A 20,559-nucleotide genomic window follows, 5' to 3' on the forward strand; every position below is an offset into this window, starting at 1 on the left:
GACCAAAGATGTCCCCACGTCACCCAACATTATACGACCCGAAGCCATTCTTTGTTTCGCAGGTCTGACCTCTCAGTCCCTCCCTAGAGGCCTCTTTTTGACCGGACCAATTCCCATTGGATTGCAATGGGCACCCAACACTGTTAGCACTACTGCTCCCAGCTGCCCTAGTTCCTTTGGAGGTGACCTTCTAGTGCGGCCTTGGACCTTACCCCATACTCTCCTTTAATCCCAGAGACTAGACCCATAAATCCCTGCAAAGAACTAGTATACCCCATATGTTTTTCCTCCCATAGGTTTACATTGCAGCCTTCAAAATTTCACTGTTTTGACTTTTTAAATATAAAAGAATTTCGCTTGTAAAATGTATGTACATGATCGTATTGATTCTGGTGCCTAGATAGATAGATAGATAGATAGATATAAAGATATGTGCTCTTTTTAGGTCTCGCGACCTATCAATGCGTGCAAGCGCATTGAGCGGAGCGAGAATTCATGTCCTGAAAATCCTCGTGAAACCAAGGGCTTCTTGCGCTGCGGTTTTCTTTAAGTTCACGTGAATCACGTGACAAAACAAGCACGCGCATCAGCCTCCCTCCCTCCCTCCCTCCTAATCCGGCTTCCCTCCGGCCATTTGCCACACTCCTTGCCTCTGCCGCAAAGGACTCCTCCCCCCGTCGACACCCCCTACAGTCTCACCGTGAGCTCCTCGCTCACATTCGACGTTCTAGGTATGATACACTTGCATTTCAAGATTTGTTATTTTTTACATTTTGCTCGCTGTAATTTCTCGTATCCGAATTAGTACTACGTGTCCATTTGTTAAAATGTTACACCCATTGAGCATGTTGAAGTTTTTTCACTTTTGATGCTCGTAACTTTATTATTCACATTCTCCATTTGAAATTGCATATCGTGACTTGCCCCTTTAACCACCAACTACACGCACCGCCACTTCCGTACTTAACCACACCCACCTTCACTACGTCACACGCTGACTTGTTTTCAACGGCATGGACTCAGAATTGCCGGTAGTACCGTGTACATATGCAGTATCAATTGTGCACACTGGTAAGCGCCTAGCACTTGACTTTTTGAATATACGTCTTTTCTGTTTATTTTAACCCCGCACATGGTTTATCTTGCCACGGCCATTGAGAGGGTTCGTTAATGGTTCACGGACGTCTCTTTAGTCACGATGCCTCGCAGTTCCACAGCGTTCCCTCCGGCCATTTGCCACACTCCTTGCCTCTGCCGCAAAGGACTCCTCCCCCCCGTCGACACCCCCTACAGTCTCACCGTGAGCTCCTCGCTCACATTCCCGCCCCCCCACCAGGCTCTCCCGCCCCATCCGGCTTCCCTCCGGCCATTTGCCACACTCCTTGCCTCTGCCGCAAAGGACTCCTCCCCCCCGTCACTCTCCAAAACAGCTTTGTTTGCTCTTCTTTTCGCTTGTATTCCGTGAGCTCCTCGCTCACATTCCCGCCCCCCCACCAGGCTCTCCCGCCCCCATCCGGCTTCCCTCCGGCCATTTGCCACACTCCTTGTTTCTCTCATTTCTCTTCTCTGTAATTTTCTCCTTTCTGTTTCTCTTTCACAAAGTTTCATCTTTTTTCGGGTTTCCTTTTTTCTTTCTTCCTGCATGCTTTGCAAAATGTGTGGTAGATGGCCTTTACCTCTTCTCAGACAGCCAATTGCGGGTGGGAAATCGTAGTGCAGTGCAGCCCTACTGTACTGAACTTTGTTTTTTAAAGGAGAGCCTTCCAACTATGTGGAAATGTAACAGAATACATGTGCTACCATTATAGTATATAAAGCGTGCCAAGTCCTTACAGTGAACTTCGCACTATATAAACAAGCACTGGCATTGCCAATAGGTCTCGCAGTAGGAAAGTTGGAGCTATTGGTTTTGTAAATGACAAAGCCCTTTATGTTTTTAAAATGAAAACAAAAATAAAAGGCATTGTTATTTGCAATTGTAATAGCTACAACTTTCGTACTGCGAGACCTATTGGCAACGCCAGTGCTTGTTGTAAATTGTTGAGGATCTCCTTATTGAGTTGTGTGTATCATTTATTGACTATTCTGTTTATTTGTGAATGTCTAACACTCCCCTCTGATAAGCCTAAGGCTGCTCGACCACACTACCCCCCCAGGAGAACACGTAGGTTTGCTAGAGCTAGCCCCTGTCCGCTCATAAGGGAACCCCTGGACTCCTTGCACGATACATCATTTTTAAGAGCCAGGTCCGACACAGTGCATTCACACTTACATTTTATGCCGTACTTGACAGCTTAAAAAGTAACTCTCAGTGCTTCTTTTTTCTTAGGGCTCAGCTTTCACCCCAAACGACCCTGGATTCTAACCAGTTTGCACAATGGTGTTATTCAGCTATGGGACTACCGCATGTGCACCCTTATTGACAAGTTTGATGAGCATGATGGTGAGTGCAATTACATTTTAAACTTGTTAAGTAGCTTTCTGTGTTTTACAGATGTTTTTATTTTACCAGTGGCGCTTCAGAGTATGAAGTATACTTAAATGTGATTGAAATTTCTGCATTCTGCAAATACAATGTCATGCAAATAGTCTTAAAAATTTACAGTTATTAAATTGATTTCTCTATTTCTTTTTGAAGGGCCAGTCCGTGGTATTGACTTTCACAAACAACAACCACTGTTTGTCTCTGGAGGAGATGATTACAAAATTAAGGTAAAGGAAGCAACTTGGATGTCTGCAACAAGAGCAGGCTAAAGTCCTCATTCTCCCATGTTTGTGAGTTTTCAGTTGATTTTATTTTTGTTTTTGTTCTTGAACACAGGTTTGGAACTACAAATTGCGCCGCTGTCTATTCACTCTTCTTGGCCACCTTGATTACATCCGCACCACTTTCTTCCATCATGTGAGTATCTGTACTTGAGTCTGATCTTGAGAAGCATCTTTGTTTTCTATCTCAAAACTTCGCAATTGTGATAGGTAGAGAGGTGCTCAGTAGGAAACATCTTTTTGCTGTAATGTAAAAAAAAAAAGGTGTTACTCCAAAGGTGACTTTATTAACCAAATGATGGCCTCCTTTGAAGATGATCAGTGCTTCTAGTTGCATCTTATTTAGTTCATTAATTGTAAGTATGATGCTGATCACCAAAATGCAGTCGGACACTTTTAATACTCCTGTTAATCCACATCTGAAACAACCTACAGCAGACATTTAGGGCATTTGGTTTGAGTATAATGGTTTATAGCCCTTCTCTGAGAACTGTTTAATAAAAAAAAAATAAAAAAATTGAAACTTGTGGTGCAAGGTTAGCACTACAAAAACATTGATAAACTGCAGTGGAAGGATTTTAAACTGTCTCAACATACATGTATATGGCACAGTGCTTCCGTGGTAGTGTTTATGTGAATTTGTAAGGTGCTGCTATGTTTGTCAAATCAGCGTAGCATCTGCATTAACCTGAATTAATTTTCAATTTGTGTTTAGCTGTAGCAAACATCCCCACCTCCCCTCTTAATACCGCACCGATTATGGTAATTGTAAGAATATAAGTTATTGGGGGGGGGTGCAACTGCCTACTACAAAGAATAATCGCAACTCTTGCCAGGGTTAACCCTCAAATTCAACCACCTGGTACCTATGGCACAAAGCAGACAGGCTCAACTTAGAGGTAGTGTGTAAAGTATTTATGCAGTACCAAAACAGTAATAAAGTCAAAGTGCAAAACAATAAAAATCTGACATTAAAAAATAGTATCATTTAATAAACAAAATGACAAAGATCCAATAAGGGGAACCAAAGTTATGAATTTTCAAAGTTTTAAGTTGAAATAGAGCTTGAAAAACCAAAGCGCCAATGATAGTCTATGGAAGTGGTAGGCTGGGACCTAATAGCTATTTGAAGCTGACTGCTATGGAGCATGGGTCGGATACACCAACCCGATTCGTCCTGGTCAGAGATTTTACTTTCTGACTTTAGGCCTCTTAAGTCCCATCCTCCACAGGAGTACACTTCTGAGCCGCTGTCATGGGAGCCACTTAGAAACTCATAGGGAGTGCGGCAGAGGCCAACAGAAGTGTCCAGTCCAAGTCCAGTTGCCACTGGTCAGCTCGGTACTTCAGGAAAAGGCCTCTTGCAGCTTGTTGTCTCCCTGCAGCCACACAGGAGGTCAGCTTTATGACCCTTGGAGTCCACCACTTTGTCCTGGGTACAAGGAGGACTGGGTCCAGTACTTCTGGGCTCCTCTTAGTGAAAGATAGTAGGTAAAGTCACATTTTGCTCATCCTGCAGATCCGAAGTGGGTGCCTGACATTGCCACATTTATACCTGGCTTGAGGTAAGGGTGAGGGTGACTCCTTGCCCTTCCCTAACCAACTGGGTAAAGGTTCCCAGGGCCCAACTCAACCCACTTTGCTTTACTGCAAACAGGCCAAAAAGGCAGTGTGTCAGGACAAATCCAAGAGTCAAAGTCGCCTTCCACACTAAAATTGGTATTCCAAGTTTTTCCCCCCCAAGCTGCACCCTCAGGGCAGCACTTTATGCAAATCAAATTTACTACTTTTGAACCCTTCCTAAAAATACTTTGGTAATTTATAACGTTCCCCAAAATATTTCAGAACTGGAGTTAGAATAGTAAATCAGCTTCATGGAATATTTGGAGGAAAGTTGCTCTTTTGACAAATATTCTAGTAATTGAGTTAGAATAATAGATTTGACCTTCCAGTGTCTGAGACACCCACTGCTGCCCTGAGGGCTCAGTCAGGACAAGAAGCAAACGAGCACTAAACTTGGATGCTGAGGTGTGTAATTTGGTAATGCTTGTGTCCTCGGACATCTAATACTAAAATTCAGTTTGAGGCAGACACTGTACACAACAAACCCGGAGACTGAGATCTGGTAGGACCGTAGCAGGGTACTTGGGCAACCATGCACAGGATTCACAAGAATTGTCTTTGCAACCTGTTCTCTCCCTTTCAAGTCTACCCCAAGTGTTATATGTGGGTCAACAGACCTGTAATGCAGGATCCCACAGCCTGGTGTCAACAGGATCGCCATAGCCCTAGCCCTTCTGCTGAAATCAAAGCAGCCATTCCTGCCTAGTCCGGACGACCGGTTCATCGCAGTGACCTAATGTGTAGCTCCTGGGAGTAATTTTATACCCGATTCAAAACTTATTCAGGCCAAGTATATGCTGGGAGGAGCTGCTGAGTTAATACAAATAGTCTCCAGGCCCTTCAGGAAGGGATAAGGTAATTTTCTAAGTCAGTAATATTCATTAAAAGCAAGACTTCACCATTGAATTTGATTTTTAATATATATTAAAAATAATGTAATTATTTTTCTAGTAGGTCCCTAACCTAAGGTAGCAGAATTAACACATGACCTTGCTTCCCAGTGTTTCTCTATTGGCCCACCAGCCTTCTCACAGTGAAATTAGCTTGTGAGTCCTAGTCATTATAAGTACTTATTATCTTTACTTTTCCACATGCCCTACTTTTAAATACCATGCACCCTGCCTTATGGGCTGCAAGGCCTACATTGAGGTGACTTATTAATATTTAGATTGAAGGTTTTTACTAGTCAAAAAGGGCCTTTTTGACAGTTTGCATGGCAGGTTTTAAATTGCTACAGTCGGGATACTCCGGGTACGCCAGAAGTCAAGTTGGCCTTGCAGCTGTAGTTGATAGCTCATTAGGTGCTGCAATCCACTCTTAACATTCAACCTGCAGGCTCTGGATATACTTTGTAAACCATACTAGCGACTTGTAGATAAGTTAAATGCATCTATTGAGGAAATGCCAATGCAACTTCATTTATAAGTGGGAGCAGAGGCACTTTGCATTTGATTGGCAGGTGTGAAGTGCACAGAGTTTTAAAGCCAGCAAACTTTAAAATGAAAAGGCGAAAAATCTGAGGTGACCATGCGGAAAGGGTGGATTTGCTAGAGTAATCTTTATACTAATTTTCCTTAATCTCAGGACCCATCAGTACTTTTTGCTGCACTGTTTGCTTGACTAAAACTGGGGGCAGACCTTATTCTGTGACCGTATCTTTGTCAATATTTCCAATCTGCAGTTTTCTCTTAATCCAGGATTTTGTTTAATCTTCAGGAATACCCTTGGATTCTGAGCGCTTCTGATGATCAGACCATCCGTGTATGGAACTGGCAGTCCAGGACCTGTGTCTGGTAAAAGAGAAACCTTATTAAAGTGGAAAACAGCTGTCCGTTGTGGGTAGTGCAAGACTTTGTGTTGCATTATGGAATTGAATACACAAAGGGGGGGGATTATATATAATTTTTGTATCACCAGACCAGGATGATTTAAAGAAAATGTTAAAATCACTGTCTTCACCTTGTAACAATTGACACCATTTTATTTTGTATTTGCAGCGTACTTACAGGACACAATCACTATGTGATGTGTGCCCAGTTTCATCCCTCGGAGGACCTAGTGGTGTCTGCCAGCTTAGACCAGACTGTGCGCGTTTGGGATATTTCTGGTGAGCTGCCCATCTCGAGGGGGTGTTAAGTGTGATGGCCCATCTCTAAACTGCAATGGCTTAAAAGTAGAATGGGAAAAACAGACATGATGAGAAAACTAAGGATAAACGTTAGGTTTTGAGGGATCCGTTAGACCTCACAATATTCTCCTGAAGCAAAGTCCATTATATCACTCTGACAGCGTGTTGTGACAGTTTTAAAGTCGTCGCAGATCCAAAAGACTCCAATGCCGTGTTTTTTTAAAAGCACCCTCCATGTTTGCAAAATTGCAAGAACATCAGACTTCATGATAAAGGTACAATAGTTTGGACAAAGGCACTATCTTTCTACAGTGTCAAATGTTTTAATCACAATGTCTTTTTCAACTCACCTTTTAGATAAACTGATTTAAACAAAAAATGCGTAGTTTAGCTTCCATTCTTTATAAGCTCTATGTGGAAACAGCTGATATGCTCAGGTGTAGCATTCATCTCTGTACATGAGGTTTAGGTATTGACAGGCTCCATGTACTGTCTATAATAGTTGATGTAAACATGGTACAGAAAACCATAGAAAATGATGCAAAGTCAGGCAACCACCCCAAATGTGCCAATGTAAACAGTTGTTAGCACATGGCTCAGTTTGCCAGTGACTCACTATCCCATTCCCATGTCTCTGGGTCATAAGTTGGACCCTTATAAGTAACAGAAAACTCGATTTGTTTGTAAATAACTTCAGTAATGTGACCCCATTAGATAGAGATAAATGTTTAACAGAAAATGTTACTCACACTTTTTGTCTTAGTGGGGAATTACGCTACCTACTTCCCCACTGGAGGTCTATTATTGGCATCCAATAATATTGCATTTAAGAAACTGGAAACCGGCCTGGACTAAGACTAATTTAGGTACAGATTTGGAGGCAATATTTAACTAGGATACCCTTTTGAAATTGAGCGCAGATAGACTTGTGCTGACCCTTAGACACTTGGTATTCCAGGGTGCCTCCTAAAGCAATGGTAGTGTCTTATGTTCATTACTCATTTAGTTTTTTCCATTTAAAGAATGAACACTTCAGTTCTGGTGCAATAATTTTTAGTGGTAGGAAATTTCAGATAAACAAAACTTTAGACTTGAACATTAAAAAGGTGAAACGTGTATTTTGCCCAGTAGGTTTACCTTTGCAGTTTCTTGATGGTGCCGTCATGCTCTTTTAAGTACACATCAGTCATGACCAGCTTTGACAGCAGTTGAAGCGAGCAGAATTTGTCTGCTTTCTTCCACTATTGTTGTTCAGTACGAGAAATTTGACATTCCATTCTTCCATCAAGCTGTGTTTGTCCTCCGGCACTACTTCCATCTTTCTTGTCCTCTTTCCTGACGGTACTAGCTGAACAGATTCACTGGTTTGCTTGGGATGTATTCCAAAAGATTTGGGATAGATAACATCATTTTTTACGGTGGACTGAAGACGGCCTAAAGCACCTTGACTAAAAGAAAATTCAAATTATTTTCTCATGCCTATCTCTTGTTCTAATGGGTTGAGATAACAAGATTCTGACCTCGTCAAATTATATTTTTCCAATCAGGGATATTACCCGGTTGGTAGTTGTCCTGGCAAGTATTGCCTCAAGGTTAGCTGTCTTTTGAATAATTAAGTTGCAAATGCTCACCATTGTCCCTCTGTACAATATCAACCTTCTTTCCCAGAGCATTGCTGAATCTGTTGCTGGGTCCGATGGATATTGAAAGTGATCGCAAGTGTTCTTGAAAAATACTCTACTAAAATGTTAAAAGCATGGGGCGTGTGAGTGCATTATTAACTATGTAAAGTACTACCAGCTGTAATGAATGCTTTGGAATGCTTAGCTGGCTCCTTTTTTTCAAATTGACATTCACACCAAAAGAGAAAAGATACATTCACTATGGTATCTACACCCCAGAGAACCGGCTGTACACCAGTAAACTGAACACTGACAACAATAACAAGTGCTTGGTTTTCCCCAAGGTTGATTTTATTCACAGTTTGTTTAGGTTGCTCGATGTAAGTTTTAGAAATATCCCTATAAAAATAATACGAAGCCATTGATATTGCACTCCCAATCATCTATATTTAAAATAGCTATAGGAATCAATGTATTCTGTTGTGTAGCAGTGTATACAAGTAGCAAGGATTTTTAAATCCATTGCCTGTCTATGTAACAGGGAGGTGTTTATTCAAAATCCTTGATCGGAAATGGCCTAGACACTTACTGGACAATATACACTCCACTTTTGTTTTTTCAAGAATTCTAAAGGACATTAGTCTGGCTTATATCTGCCAAGTAGTTTTAAAGGGCTAAAAAAACTGATGTAACACCTCAGTGCTTTGTCTGTGGTACATGCACATGCAGTTTGGATCATCCAGATGAGATCAGGTTGTAAGAACACATTCAAATAAATGTCAGGGGTTCTTTATTTAAAATGTCTTGAAGGCTTCACTTCGCACTGTTAAATCTCTGCCAAGTTAGGAGGCCCTGTGATTTAGACTGTCTTAATTTCTGAAGGTTAGCCGTTTGGTTTTTTTCCCGGAGTTTTATTTAGCGCAAACTTGACCCGAAGGTATCGGGTATCTGAGCGCTTTACATGAGAACCAGTTGCGTTACATAAGGACACATACATTTTTTTGTTAGGCACAGGAGATTAAGTGATTTGCTCAGAATCACAGGATGTTGAGGTATTTGCTGAGACTTGAACCTGGTTCCCCAGATTTGAGGTCCACCGCACAAGTCGTTAGGCCATATCCTCCCTATTTGTGAAAGGGCTCCAGCTTATTAGATTTTTCCTTTAGTTGCAGGAGTGTGATTATGTGACTCTTACTTCAGCAAGAGAATGCTGCAAGTCTGCATCTAGTTAGATTTAATAAGTGTTTCAATTAACCAGCACATGGACCCAATTGACAATAGCATGTTGGAACATTATTGCAGTGACCTCTACTTCGGTTACATTGCCAGCAGAGCTCCGGCTCCTGACCATGAGAGTTGACTAATCATTATAACAATGCAAAACCACGCATTTTGGAGCTAGCATATGTTGTAATTCTATACTATTGCAGCATTCAGTCCACCCATTCTTTGTAGCAGCTTGAGCTTTTCCAATTATAATGGGAAAACAGTGGCTAAATAGAAAAGTGTGTTCAAATTCCATTTCCAATGAAGAATACACAGGCTGTTAAGAATATTAATATATCCGTGTCGTAGGCGTGCAGAATTCTATTCCTGCCCTATAATTTGCAGAACAATACCGCAGCATTTTGGCAGAAAGTATACACAGTGTGTTTGTTCTTTTGAGGGTTATAGTCCGTCCAAGTGAATTTCATCATAAACCAGACAAATTTTTTAATCCATACTTTTTTGTTGTTGTTTTAATTACTATAGGCTTTTTATTTCTTGCACTCTTTTAATACCGAAATGTGCTGTTATTTGTTCTCTGCAGCATGCCCTTAACCACATAGAATACTAAATTACTGTAGGAACTCATTTGGTTTACATTGTGTAGCTCAACAAATTCAATATATAACTGTTTTACTTAACACATTCCGTATTCTTCTGCATGTCACAAATACATTGTGCTCTCTTGATAATTTCTTAACAGCTAAATTTGGAATGCTGCTAATATTTATTAATTGACTAGTATTTTTATATATTTTCCTCTTCTGTCAAACAACACGTATAGTAAGCTGGACCTTTCTGAGAGTGTCCTTCTTTCTCTCTGGATTTGTGCAGTGGTGGCAGAAATTTTCCAGGCGGCGCCCTTAACCAAGTGGCACCATCCTGCTGGTTTGCTTTTTCCTCCTGTACAGAACATTGTCTTGTAGAAGGTTTGGCACACTGGATATTGTGAGCCCCTTCCACAGGGAGTTGCTAAGTCTTGGTGGAGAAAGGGAGGAGAAAGCATCAGGATTGTAATATGATGCCTCTCTTTCCTATTTATCATGACATGGCACCCTACAATCATTCGTTGAAAGCATAGCTTTCTAGGCCACAGGTAATCCCTACTTTTCTTTTACAAATGTGACCAGTATAACATGAAGTAGTGACATTCCAGTGCATATCTTTATTACTTTTAACACTTAATTTTTTATCATTATGAAATAAAAATAGTGGTCACAATCTCAGCAGTTTCTTTAAATGCTTACACATAGTGGTCCTACAGATAACGTTTACACTAATGCAGCTTAGAAAAAAATAGAATGTCTGTCAAGTTTAGCATTTGATAGCTAGAGACTTGCCTCCAGCAAGCCAGATGGAAAACATTCCTTGCTTTCTTCCAAGCAGTCAAAACGACCATAAATCAATCATTTAGTGTTAATATAAAAGTTTAAAACACCAGTGCCATGTGACTGCAGGAACTCCCCCAGCCTGGCTTCTCCTTTACTTAGTTGATGGTATACTTTTAAACACATCTTGACATTTTGCCCTGTCCACTGTATTTCTTGGTTATATTCTTTGCTGATTACGCGCTACAGCCATAGTTCTATGCCTCTTTACTGCACGGTTAGTGTTTTTCAGGTGACCTAATATCTGCTTCCTCCTTCCCTGTACCCTCTCCACACTACCTTCCCCATGGAAGGCCTGAGAAAGAAGAATCTCTCACCTGGAGCCGTTGAATCTGACGTCCGTGGAATTACTGGTGTTGATTTATTCGGCACCACAGATGCTGTTGTGAAGCATGTTTTGGAGGTATTTATTGCCTTTGTGTGTATATTTCTCATATGTGCCCGCAATGCATACATGTATGCCTTGGCATGTCCTCAACCGAAAATATTAACAATCTTCAAAAGAAGTGGGTGCATAGTCTTTCAATTTCAGTTTACTGTGGTAACTTTGGACACATAAGAGTTAACTAATTATTTGGCTATGGTGGTATAATGAAACTGTACTGACATGGGGAGTTGGAGAATCAAAAAGGTGATGGAAGCACTGGTAAGTATTTTTGGAAGTTCTGCGAGTCTTTAGGAAGTTGGGGCGTGTCGTGAAGCCTGTGGGATCCTGCAGTTCCATTATGGTTATTCTGTGGGTACAATCACAAGAGAGGAATCGTATGCAGCGAAGTAACACATCACAATTTTTGTGGGGAGATAAACACTTTTTTTCTCACAAATGTAATACGTCACATTAAATTGACACAGGGCCTCAGTCGATGTAGATTTTCCACGTCACAAATGTTACATTGCTTACCTGATCAGAAACTGTGAGAGTGGTCAGAGTTCTACTAATAGATTGGGTGTTCTTTTTGTCTGTTTATCTCTTTTCTAGATTAAGCCAAGTTATGTTTGGGATTCAGCTCTATTCCTGAATTAGTGTTAGAGCAGAGTTTGAACAGCTTACCATTAATGTGATTAGATCAAGTTAATGGGGCTTTTCTGCTGAGTATGTTGTGTACGGAAGTGGAAGATGAAAGACAATAAGGAGTAGACAATAGGAATTTCCTACACTGCGCAATATGACAACATTTCTGTCTGCAATGGGATCCTTTCAACCTATCCCCAGCTAGTTAAGTCTCCAGGAATAGCCAGGAATGTGAAACCGCTGTTTTTGTCTTTCGCTCTCAGGGACATGATCGTGGTGTAAATTGGGCTGCCTTTCATCCCACAATGCCTCTAATAGTGTCTGGGGCTGATGACCGACAGGTCAAGATCTGGAGGATGAATGGTAAGTGAATAACATAAAAAATACTGAGCAAACCTGTATGTATGTTCCTAATGCATGTTTGTTTTTAATGTGAAACATACACATGCTCTGCAAAAAATGTGCTTTTTGTGGAATGTGCATGTGGTCGGTTATGGCTCAGAAGGACACACTGGAGGCCAGAAGGTGTGGGAGGCTTTTATTTTTTGCAGTTATTTCTCTCCTTTGAAACAAACACAAAAAAACACATTACTGATAGTCATGAGGAAAAAAAACACAATAGGGAGATTGGCCAGCTCTTCGTTCACTTTCATTGTCTTTCTTTATTTCCAAGGGATCCTCAAAGGTCTCTGATTTTCTAGACTGTTCTAATCTTCTGGGTGTTCCCGACCGATTGTCTTGGAGAGGCTCAAAAAACAAAACCAACCACGTAGCAGTATATCTGATACCTATTGAATTGTTCAGGTGCTCAGATGGAGGTGACCGCCACCAAGGTGGCTTAGATGTGGGGTTCCCCCAGTTTGCTGGAGTTTAACACCCCTCCCCCTGTTCGTCCCCTTGAAAAACGTTCCACCACCATTTTACAAAACCCAAAGGAAACACATCCACTTACATGCTATCATGTCACTCCTAGACTGGTGCATGACCATCTGCTCTGTCCGCGTCTTATTCAGCAGCCATCTTGGGTGGGATCAGATTATCGCCTGCTGTATTACAGTGCAATTGTGTTATTCATTTATTTAAATTGCTAATTAAGCCTTCCTTTAGGTATGAAAACATATAAGGCCTGTGAATACCAAGTTAGGAATGGGTTGGTAGCTTCCTTGTAACTTGCTAAAAAAAGAAGGTAAGAATATTTTTTATAGAATTGAGGTGGAGTGTGTCGAACCATTGTGTTGTAATGGTTTCAGTGTCAACATTTGAGTGGCCAACACATCATAGGCCAAATTGCATAAGGGGCGGCTGATGCCCAGCAATATATAAAATCTATCTTCCCATTCGAGTAAACTGTTTGGAATCCTACTCCGATCAGAGCTTATGCGGAGATGGCCTGAACTCACATAACTCTGACTCTCTTTACCAAATATATTACGTGGATATCCATCTGCGAGGCCAATACTCGTCCACATCTAGACCAAAAATGTCATTGGTCTACATGTATGTTCTTCAATGTTTTCCTTTTGTGCTCGGGCTCTTAGTCTCAGCCCATTAAAAAACGTTGGGGTGGGGTGGTGGTATTATTTTGTAATGAGTTTCTGTTGCAGGGATTCTGCACAAATACAGAACTATGTGCAGGATTATGGCACCTTGGTGTATAGGGACTGGGTCTTCCTATCACCTTAGTGCCCACGTGCCCAGGACCGACTAGCTATAGTGCCTCACTTACACTCCTACTTACTCACAGAGAAGCAAATGATTAGACACCCCAGAACACAACACTCCAAGATCTCTTGGGGATCACAGTAACAAGACACACCCTTTCGCTTGCAGTTTTGTACTTGTCCACAATAAGATCTGACGAAGTCATGAAATAGTTTGAAATATTTATTTTAACTAACGTACTCTAACATGCAGTATACGTGCCACAACAGGCAGGAAAATGCATAGTACAAATATAGTCAGTGTAGCAGTTAGTCCATAAATCGTGAAGCGAGATGTCATCATAAAAAGACCGTGGAGCCTATCCTCCCTCCCCTTGCTAAGAAGTAGTATTATTATATATTAGAAGATCTTTGGGCTTTGCTAGCAGACCTAATACCTTAGCCTATAGATGGTAGATCTACATCACAGGTGCTGTCTTGCTCGTCTCCCTGGAAAGGTCCCTCTCCAACTGTCTCCCACCTAATTTGTGTACCCCACTAAAAACCAAAGTACGTTGTCCAAACAGCAGCTGCATCAGTATGTTTTGTTTAAGGGCTAAGGACTGACAAGAACAAAATAACAAGGGGCATTGTTGTTCGACCTTGCACATAATGTTCAGTCAAAATCCCAGGAACATACATAGTGCGAACACAGCGATGCGTTCTCACGTGAAAGTAGTCCTTGCAATATTGCAAAAAATAAATACTTTTAGTAACCTGCATAAAAGCAGCAGGCAAGCTGTAACGTGTTCATGCTAAGTTAGTGAAAAATGACAATGTCCTTATGGGCCACGTGACAGTTCCAAATAGTTAACACTAGACAAGCAAAGTGCAGCTATCTTTTTAAACTCATGGTATTCAAGCCATCATATTAGGTATTAACTTCGCTGGCATATTATCTGTGCCTACATAATCTAACCTAATAAGTATTAGCTACATCTTTTCAGGACTGACTGTCTTAACTGACACTAAACTTTGATTTAAAATGTCTCATATATAGCTGCACAAAAGGAAGCTATGAATTTAAGAGCTCTTAAACAGTTACTCGCAAAATGGAGCTTTAATTAATCCCTTTAAGCTTTACAACTATATAGGCATAGGCATTACATCATTTTTTACCACTAGGCCCTAGAATCGGATAGTGTAGGGCTATATAGGGACACATCCCTGAGTGTGTCTGTTAAACCCATGGAGAAGTTTTGACCAAAGCAAATGTGGCGAGCAGACCAAAGTGGAGTAATTTATGCATGGTCTATTGGTATATGATGGAAAAAGTAAATATTATTTATCACAGTGTGTGGTAGAGGCAAGTTGGGTGCCATTGAAGAGAAGGAGGCCAGAGATAGATATGTTTTATTGTATGTGGTATGATAATACTCTTTGGCCTGATAATTGCTGAAGCTTTGTAAATTAATAAAATCTGTTTAAAAAAAAAAGTAGGGTGCCACTTAAACTATGCATCGGAGATGTAGGTTAATATTCATAGTACTCCTTTGACCATAGCTTGGGATAATAATAATAATAATAATAGGCAAGCTTGTAAAGCGCCTTGTTACACCCACTGGCGTGTCCCCGCGCTGGTGTACAGACTCGACAGATGCAAAGGAGGAGTAGGGGGAGAGACTTCTGCAAGGAAGAGCCAGGTCTTCAGTTTCTTCCGAAAGAGTGATTCCGATTGTTCAGCACAGAGGGAGAGACAGAGGACATTCCTATTTTTGGAAGCCAGAAGCTGAAAACCGAGCTCCATTCTGGTTTTTCAACTTTACGAACCTTAACCAGATAGGTTCCAGATGATCTGAGATAGCGAGTAGGATTGTAAGGAGTCAGCAGATTGTGTAGGTAACTAGGACATTTCCCCTGCAGGATATGATGGCTGGTGCACAGAGGTTTGAAGAGAATTCTCTCCTTAATTGGTAACCAATGTAGGTCCGCAAGAGCCTTCCAGGAGGAGGTTCTCCTGGGAAGCATCAGATCAAGGTGAGCACACAGGTGCTGTCTCCCTCTTCTCCCTGGAAAAGTCCCTCTCCAAATGTCTCCCGCCTAATTAGTGTACCCCCCCCCCCCCTAAAAACCAAAGTGCGTTGTCCAAACATTAGCTGCATCGGTATGTTTTGTCTAAGGGCTAAGGACTGCCAAGAACAAAATAACAAGCGGCATTGAATGCATTGAAGCCTATGTAGGCCTTTCTTTGTTGCTCCCAGGTAGAGAACATTTCCATAGTCCAGTTGGGACGTTACCAGCGCATGGACTAAGGTTTTCCTGGCAGAGTTGGGAAGCACATCTAGGGTTTTCCGAAATACGCTTCTAGTTCCAAAGCACTTCCCAGCCACCTTTTTCGTGTGAGCCTCAAAAGAGAGATTGGAGTCAAGCCACACACCCAGGTTTTTAACCTGTTTACTTGGGGAGGGAGTGGGACCCAATATTTGAGGCCACCATGCCGATGACCAGATGGAGGGAGCTTTTCCCACCACTAGGATTTCTGTTTTGCTACCATTAAGTTTTAGGTAGTTATTTTTTTATTTTATTTTTTTAACTTTAGGTAGTTATTTGTCATCCAAGAGGACAGGTCCTGCAGGCAATCCGAGAAGTTAGTGGCTACTATATCGGAGGCATGTGAAAGCGAGACAACTAATTGTGTGTCGTCTGGATATGACACAATAGGGACTCCCTGCCGTTCTATAATCTCAGCCAAAGGTGCAATATAGAGATTGAAAAGAAAAATTAATTTCCTGGGGTTTTCACAACTTAAGGGTCTCAAGTTTAACCAAGTCATGCTCTAGTGGACTCTGTTCCCAGTCCATTTTTCCCAAGTTTTTATTTTTATTTTTTAAGTTTAAACTTTTTTTTAAATCCATGGTGTCTATGTGCATTGAGATGCATGAGGGTGGCATAAGTGGTAATAGGCAACTGTCTATAGAAATGCACTGTAAACTGACACTACAATTTCATGTCATGGTAAAAAAAAAAGAAAAAACATGATTTCACCAGTAGAACCTCAAGGACTTCTACTTAACTGTTCTCCCACTTAAAATTAGAGTTAGAATAAGAAACTCAAATGTTTTTTACCGGTCTTTTGAACGTGTAGCGTGGGCCAACTTACATGCCCTATATTTGTCAGTGTCTTTTATGTAGATGTGAAAATTCTAGTTTGTCTTCGGTAGCACGTTGCTTATGGGCGTAAAGGTGATAGGACGGCAGATGCCCTTTTCTAAGTTTCAGTGGTAGTGCTGCTTTCAGCACATTTCTATGCCAATGAATAATACACTGCTTTTTGGGAGATTGGAATTAAAGACATCAGTATTTGAAAAGTTGCCCGCTGAATTTCCTAAACTTATTATTATTAAGGCCACTGGGACTATGCAAAAGACACACAGATGATGGATGGAATGCAAAGCAAATCAAACATTCAATGGATCTGGGTTAAATCCATCGTTTGTTTGCTCACCATGCCATCCCAGTTTGGACCCAGCCATATGCAAGCCAGGTCCTCCCTGGACTGGAAACAAGCATCCTGGAACCGGTTTCGGGGCATCGCTCCTCATCAGCCAGGCTAGCTTGTATCCAGTGGCACAGTGAGCCTGGGACCCACATCTGAGCATACCCAGCGCACTTAGAGCGAGGAAGCAAAACACATACAGATGATGGATGGAATGTGGCAGGGGAAGGCCAAATTTTGCAGCGTGTTAAGTAAATTATGCGGCAAGAAAAGGCTAATAATGCAGCACATTTTGTGATAGTGTAGGAAGCTGCCTCTTTATATGATGTACCAAAATGAGCTATATTGTACAAAGAGTCCCGGTATTCCCTGACTAGTGGACAGGGACTTTCTTTAGCAAATTAGTGGGTAGTGTGGTTGAGCAGCCTTAGGCTTATAAAAGAGGAGTGTTAGACATCTGCAAAATAGACACATAGCCAATAAATGATGCACATGACTCAAGAAGGGTGATCAACGCTAATGTATAAAAATAACCGGTATCTTTATATATGTTTAGGCACCAGAATCAATATGATCGGGTAAGTATACTTTGCCAGAGAAATACTTTTGCAATTTAAAAAAAGTCAATACTTTCACAAAAGCTGCAATGCTATCATACTGTAGAAAAAACAAGTGTTGCATTCAGGTAGAGTCTTTGGACTTATGAGACCAGTCTCCTGGACTTAAGGTGAGTATGGAGTAAGGCCCAAGGCAGCACCAGCAGGTCACCTTCAGCGGCACTAGGGCGGCCAGATGCAGTGGTGCAATACTGTGTCAAGTGCCCAGTGTTAGTCAATGGGGATTGGTCTTCGCAAAAAGAGCTGCAGGTTGGGACTGGGCGGTCAGTTGGGCTGAACCAACCAGAGGGTTCAAGTCTTGAGATCCTAGGGGACATGGGGACACCAGTGATCCTCTTATCTTCTTACCGGGTGAATAGGGTCTTTAAAGTGTGGGGTTTCTTCGTCCGAGAGCACTTGTGGTTGAGGGGGCCTGCACACTGAGGCTGCAGGTGGTGTCTGGGAGTTCATGAGGTGCTAAACCAAAGTGCTTTGGGACCACGCTCACTGTTGGTCCACTTCGACTTTGGCTGGGGGGCTCTGGTGCAGTAGTGCTTGGCAGCGTCTTTTTGGCGGGTCTGGAGTCCTCTCGAATCTTCTTGGGGGTGTTTAAGGATTTAGCGGGATACCCTGTGTCTTTGTTAAGGGGAAGCAGTCCTCCCAGGCTTTGGGAGACACGACAGCTTGCTGGATGAGACGACTTTGGCGCAATTCGATGGGAACAGCAGACAGGCTGGCAGGGCTGGGGCCTGGTCAGTTGCTCCTTCTTCAGTCTTTGCTTTTGCGGCACTTCAGTGTTGTCTTTCTTCGTAGTTCAGCAGGATCTGTTTTTCTGGTGCGTGGAGTTCCCCTAAATGCTCAATTATGGGGCGTTTGGGAGTGTAGTGTAGAAGGCAATGGGATACCTACCTCTGCGGTCACTGTGCCCCCTAAATGATCACTTCCTGTGGGAAGTGGGCATAACGCTGTTCCAAAGTTCCTGAGTTTGGCATCACCAAGATTGCTAGCTTTGTAAAGTCACCTACACTTCAAGTAACTTACCTTAGGGATACTAGCCTGAGGGTGGACACTCCTATCTGACTAGCTAATATTCCAACCTGTCCAGGTGTCAAAGAGCTCTGGACAAAGGTGGGCATCACCCTCTCCTGTGAGGGAAGCCATATTTGCACACCAAAGGTTGTGGGCTCTTTGAAGCTCCCTGCCTTGAAATGCTAATTCACAGGTCATCCTGTGGGAGGGGTGTAACACCCTCTGCCCGAGCAGGCTTTTGTTTCTGACCTTCAGAGAGCAAGGGCCCTCCACCTGGGGGATAGGGGGGTAGGGCTTTTGAGCGCCATCAGAAAACATTCCTCTGGTGGCTGGCTGGCTGGCAAAAACCAGTGAGTCAGCACACCAGTATCTGGTAGGTTTTCTGGGGACACCTCTGAGTACTCTGTGACGTGTATTAATACATCCAACACTGGCATCCGTATGGGTTTATTAATATGAGATGCAAACATCCCTATTTTCAGTGAAGCCATCATGTAGCTGGGGAACTGTTTTCACCAGTGTCTAGCACATGCTTTTAAAATGGTTCCTTGATCACTTGTACTGGCAGTAATGGAACTGACTAGTGCAGGGACATATCTGCTTATGCAGTTAAGCCCTCACCTGTAGTATAATGCACCCTGCCTTAGGGTTGTAAGGCCTTCTGTAGGGGTGACTTAACTATACTACATGCAGTGTCTGCAGGCATGGCACAGGCTGTTTGCCTTTCCGTGTTATCACTTTTGGCTGCACCAAGACACGCAGTTTGCAGTGGCAGTCTGTATGTGTTTGATGAGGGGTCCTTTAGGGTGGCACAAATCGTGCTGCAGCCCTTAACGACCCTCATTAGCCCCCTTGCCCCAGGTACCATTTACTAGGGACTTACAGGGTGTGCTAAATGTATTGCCAATTGGGGAAAGACCTGTACAGTTTTGGGATAGAGATTCTGGCACTAGGGTCCTGGTTCACAGGAATCCATTGCACTTCCAGTCTAAATCACATCAAATACCAGGCAAAAGGTGGGGGTGACCATGTAAAAAAGGGTCACTTTTCTACAGATAGTATCACTTCATTATTGAGCTCACCTGCAACAGACCTACTCCAAGGCATATAAGTTGGGGAATGGACAATCATGCGGGACTCAGTCATTTGAACAAAATAATTCATGCAAGCAAATGATGTAACCAATCACAGTCCTGATTTTAGCATTAGCTTTTAACTTTAGCTTTTTAAGTATCTATTCTTTTTATATACAAGAAATTGCCTCATTGTTGATTTTACTGTAATGATTTTAATTAATTATACAGTCAATAAAAAATTGTCAAAATTATACTTGTTAACGCTGTCTAAACATTGGTTATACCTCATTCGTACCAGTGTAACACCCAAACATAACAATAGGCAATAGAAATGTGACCAGTCAACCTTTGCAAAGAGCATTCCACTGCGAGGTAACACGTGACACTACATTTTTTGTAATTTTTTTAACCATTTGAGCTAAAAACGATTTTTTTTTAACATCTGCAGATTATGCAGCAGGGGATGGGTTATGTGGCAAATCCATAATAATGCAAAATAAACTCCACCGCCGCACAGTCACATAATTTCAGTGACCGTGAATATTATGCTTATGCTCTCACATTTGCTAACTGTGTGTTATTTCAGTTTATGAACTCATATTATCTAAATTGCAGAATCCAAGGCTTGGGAAGTGGATACATGCCGCGGGCACTACAATAATGTTTCATGTGCTGTATTTCACCCACGTCAAGAGCTGATCCTCAGCAATTCAGAAGATAAGAGTATTCGTGTTTGGGACATGTCTAAACGGTCAGTTCAGTTCTTCTCTTGCTTATTGTGTTTAACCTTGTTTTCCCTCCTAATTAATATGCAGTTGGTTTATGTTTTACTTTCCATCCATACACTTTTTTACCTGCCCTAGGTTAGTCACATGTTATGAGCACTGTCCAAGTATGTTTTATTTGTTCAAAAACAT

General features: G+C 41.9%; 1 protein-coding gene across 1 annotated transcript in view; it reads left to right on the forward strand.

The window, feature by feature from the left end:
- COPA (coat protein complex I subunit alpha) overlaps positions 1-20,559 on the forward strand; it is a 179,637-nt gene that overhangs the window by 27,422 nt on the left and 131,656 nt on the right. The window contains exons 2-9 of the mRNA XM_078669499.1: positions 2,330-2,443; positions 2,639-2,712; positions 2,822-2,902; positions 6,106-6,182; positions 6,387-6,496; positions 11,087-11,196; positions 12,069-12,168; positions 20,258-20,393. Coding sequence (XP_078525625.1) covers positions 2,330-2,443; positions 2,639-2,712; positions 2,822-2,902; positions 6,106-6,182; positions 6,387-6,496; positions 11,087-11,196; positions 12,069-12,168; positions 20,258-20,393 — 802 coding nt within the window. The remainder of the gene's footprint in view (positions 1-2,329; positions 2,444-2,638; positions 2,713-2,821; positions 2,903-6,105; positions 6,183-6,386; positions 6,497-11,086; positions 11,197-12,068; positions 12,169-20,257; positions 20,394-20,559) is intronic.

Source organism: Lissotriton helveticus, chromosome 12, assembly GCF_964261635.1.
Source record: "Lissotriton helveticus chromosome 12, aLisHel1.1, whole genome shotgun sequence".
In the NCBI taxonomy this organism is placed as follows: domain Eukaryota; kingdom Metazoa; phylum Chordata; class Amphibia; order Caudata; family Salamandridae; genus Lissotriton; species Lissotriton helveticus.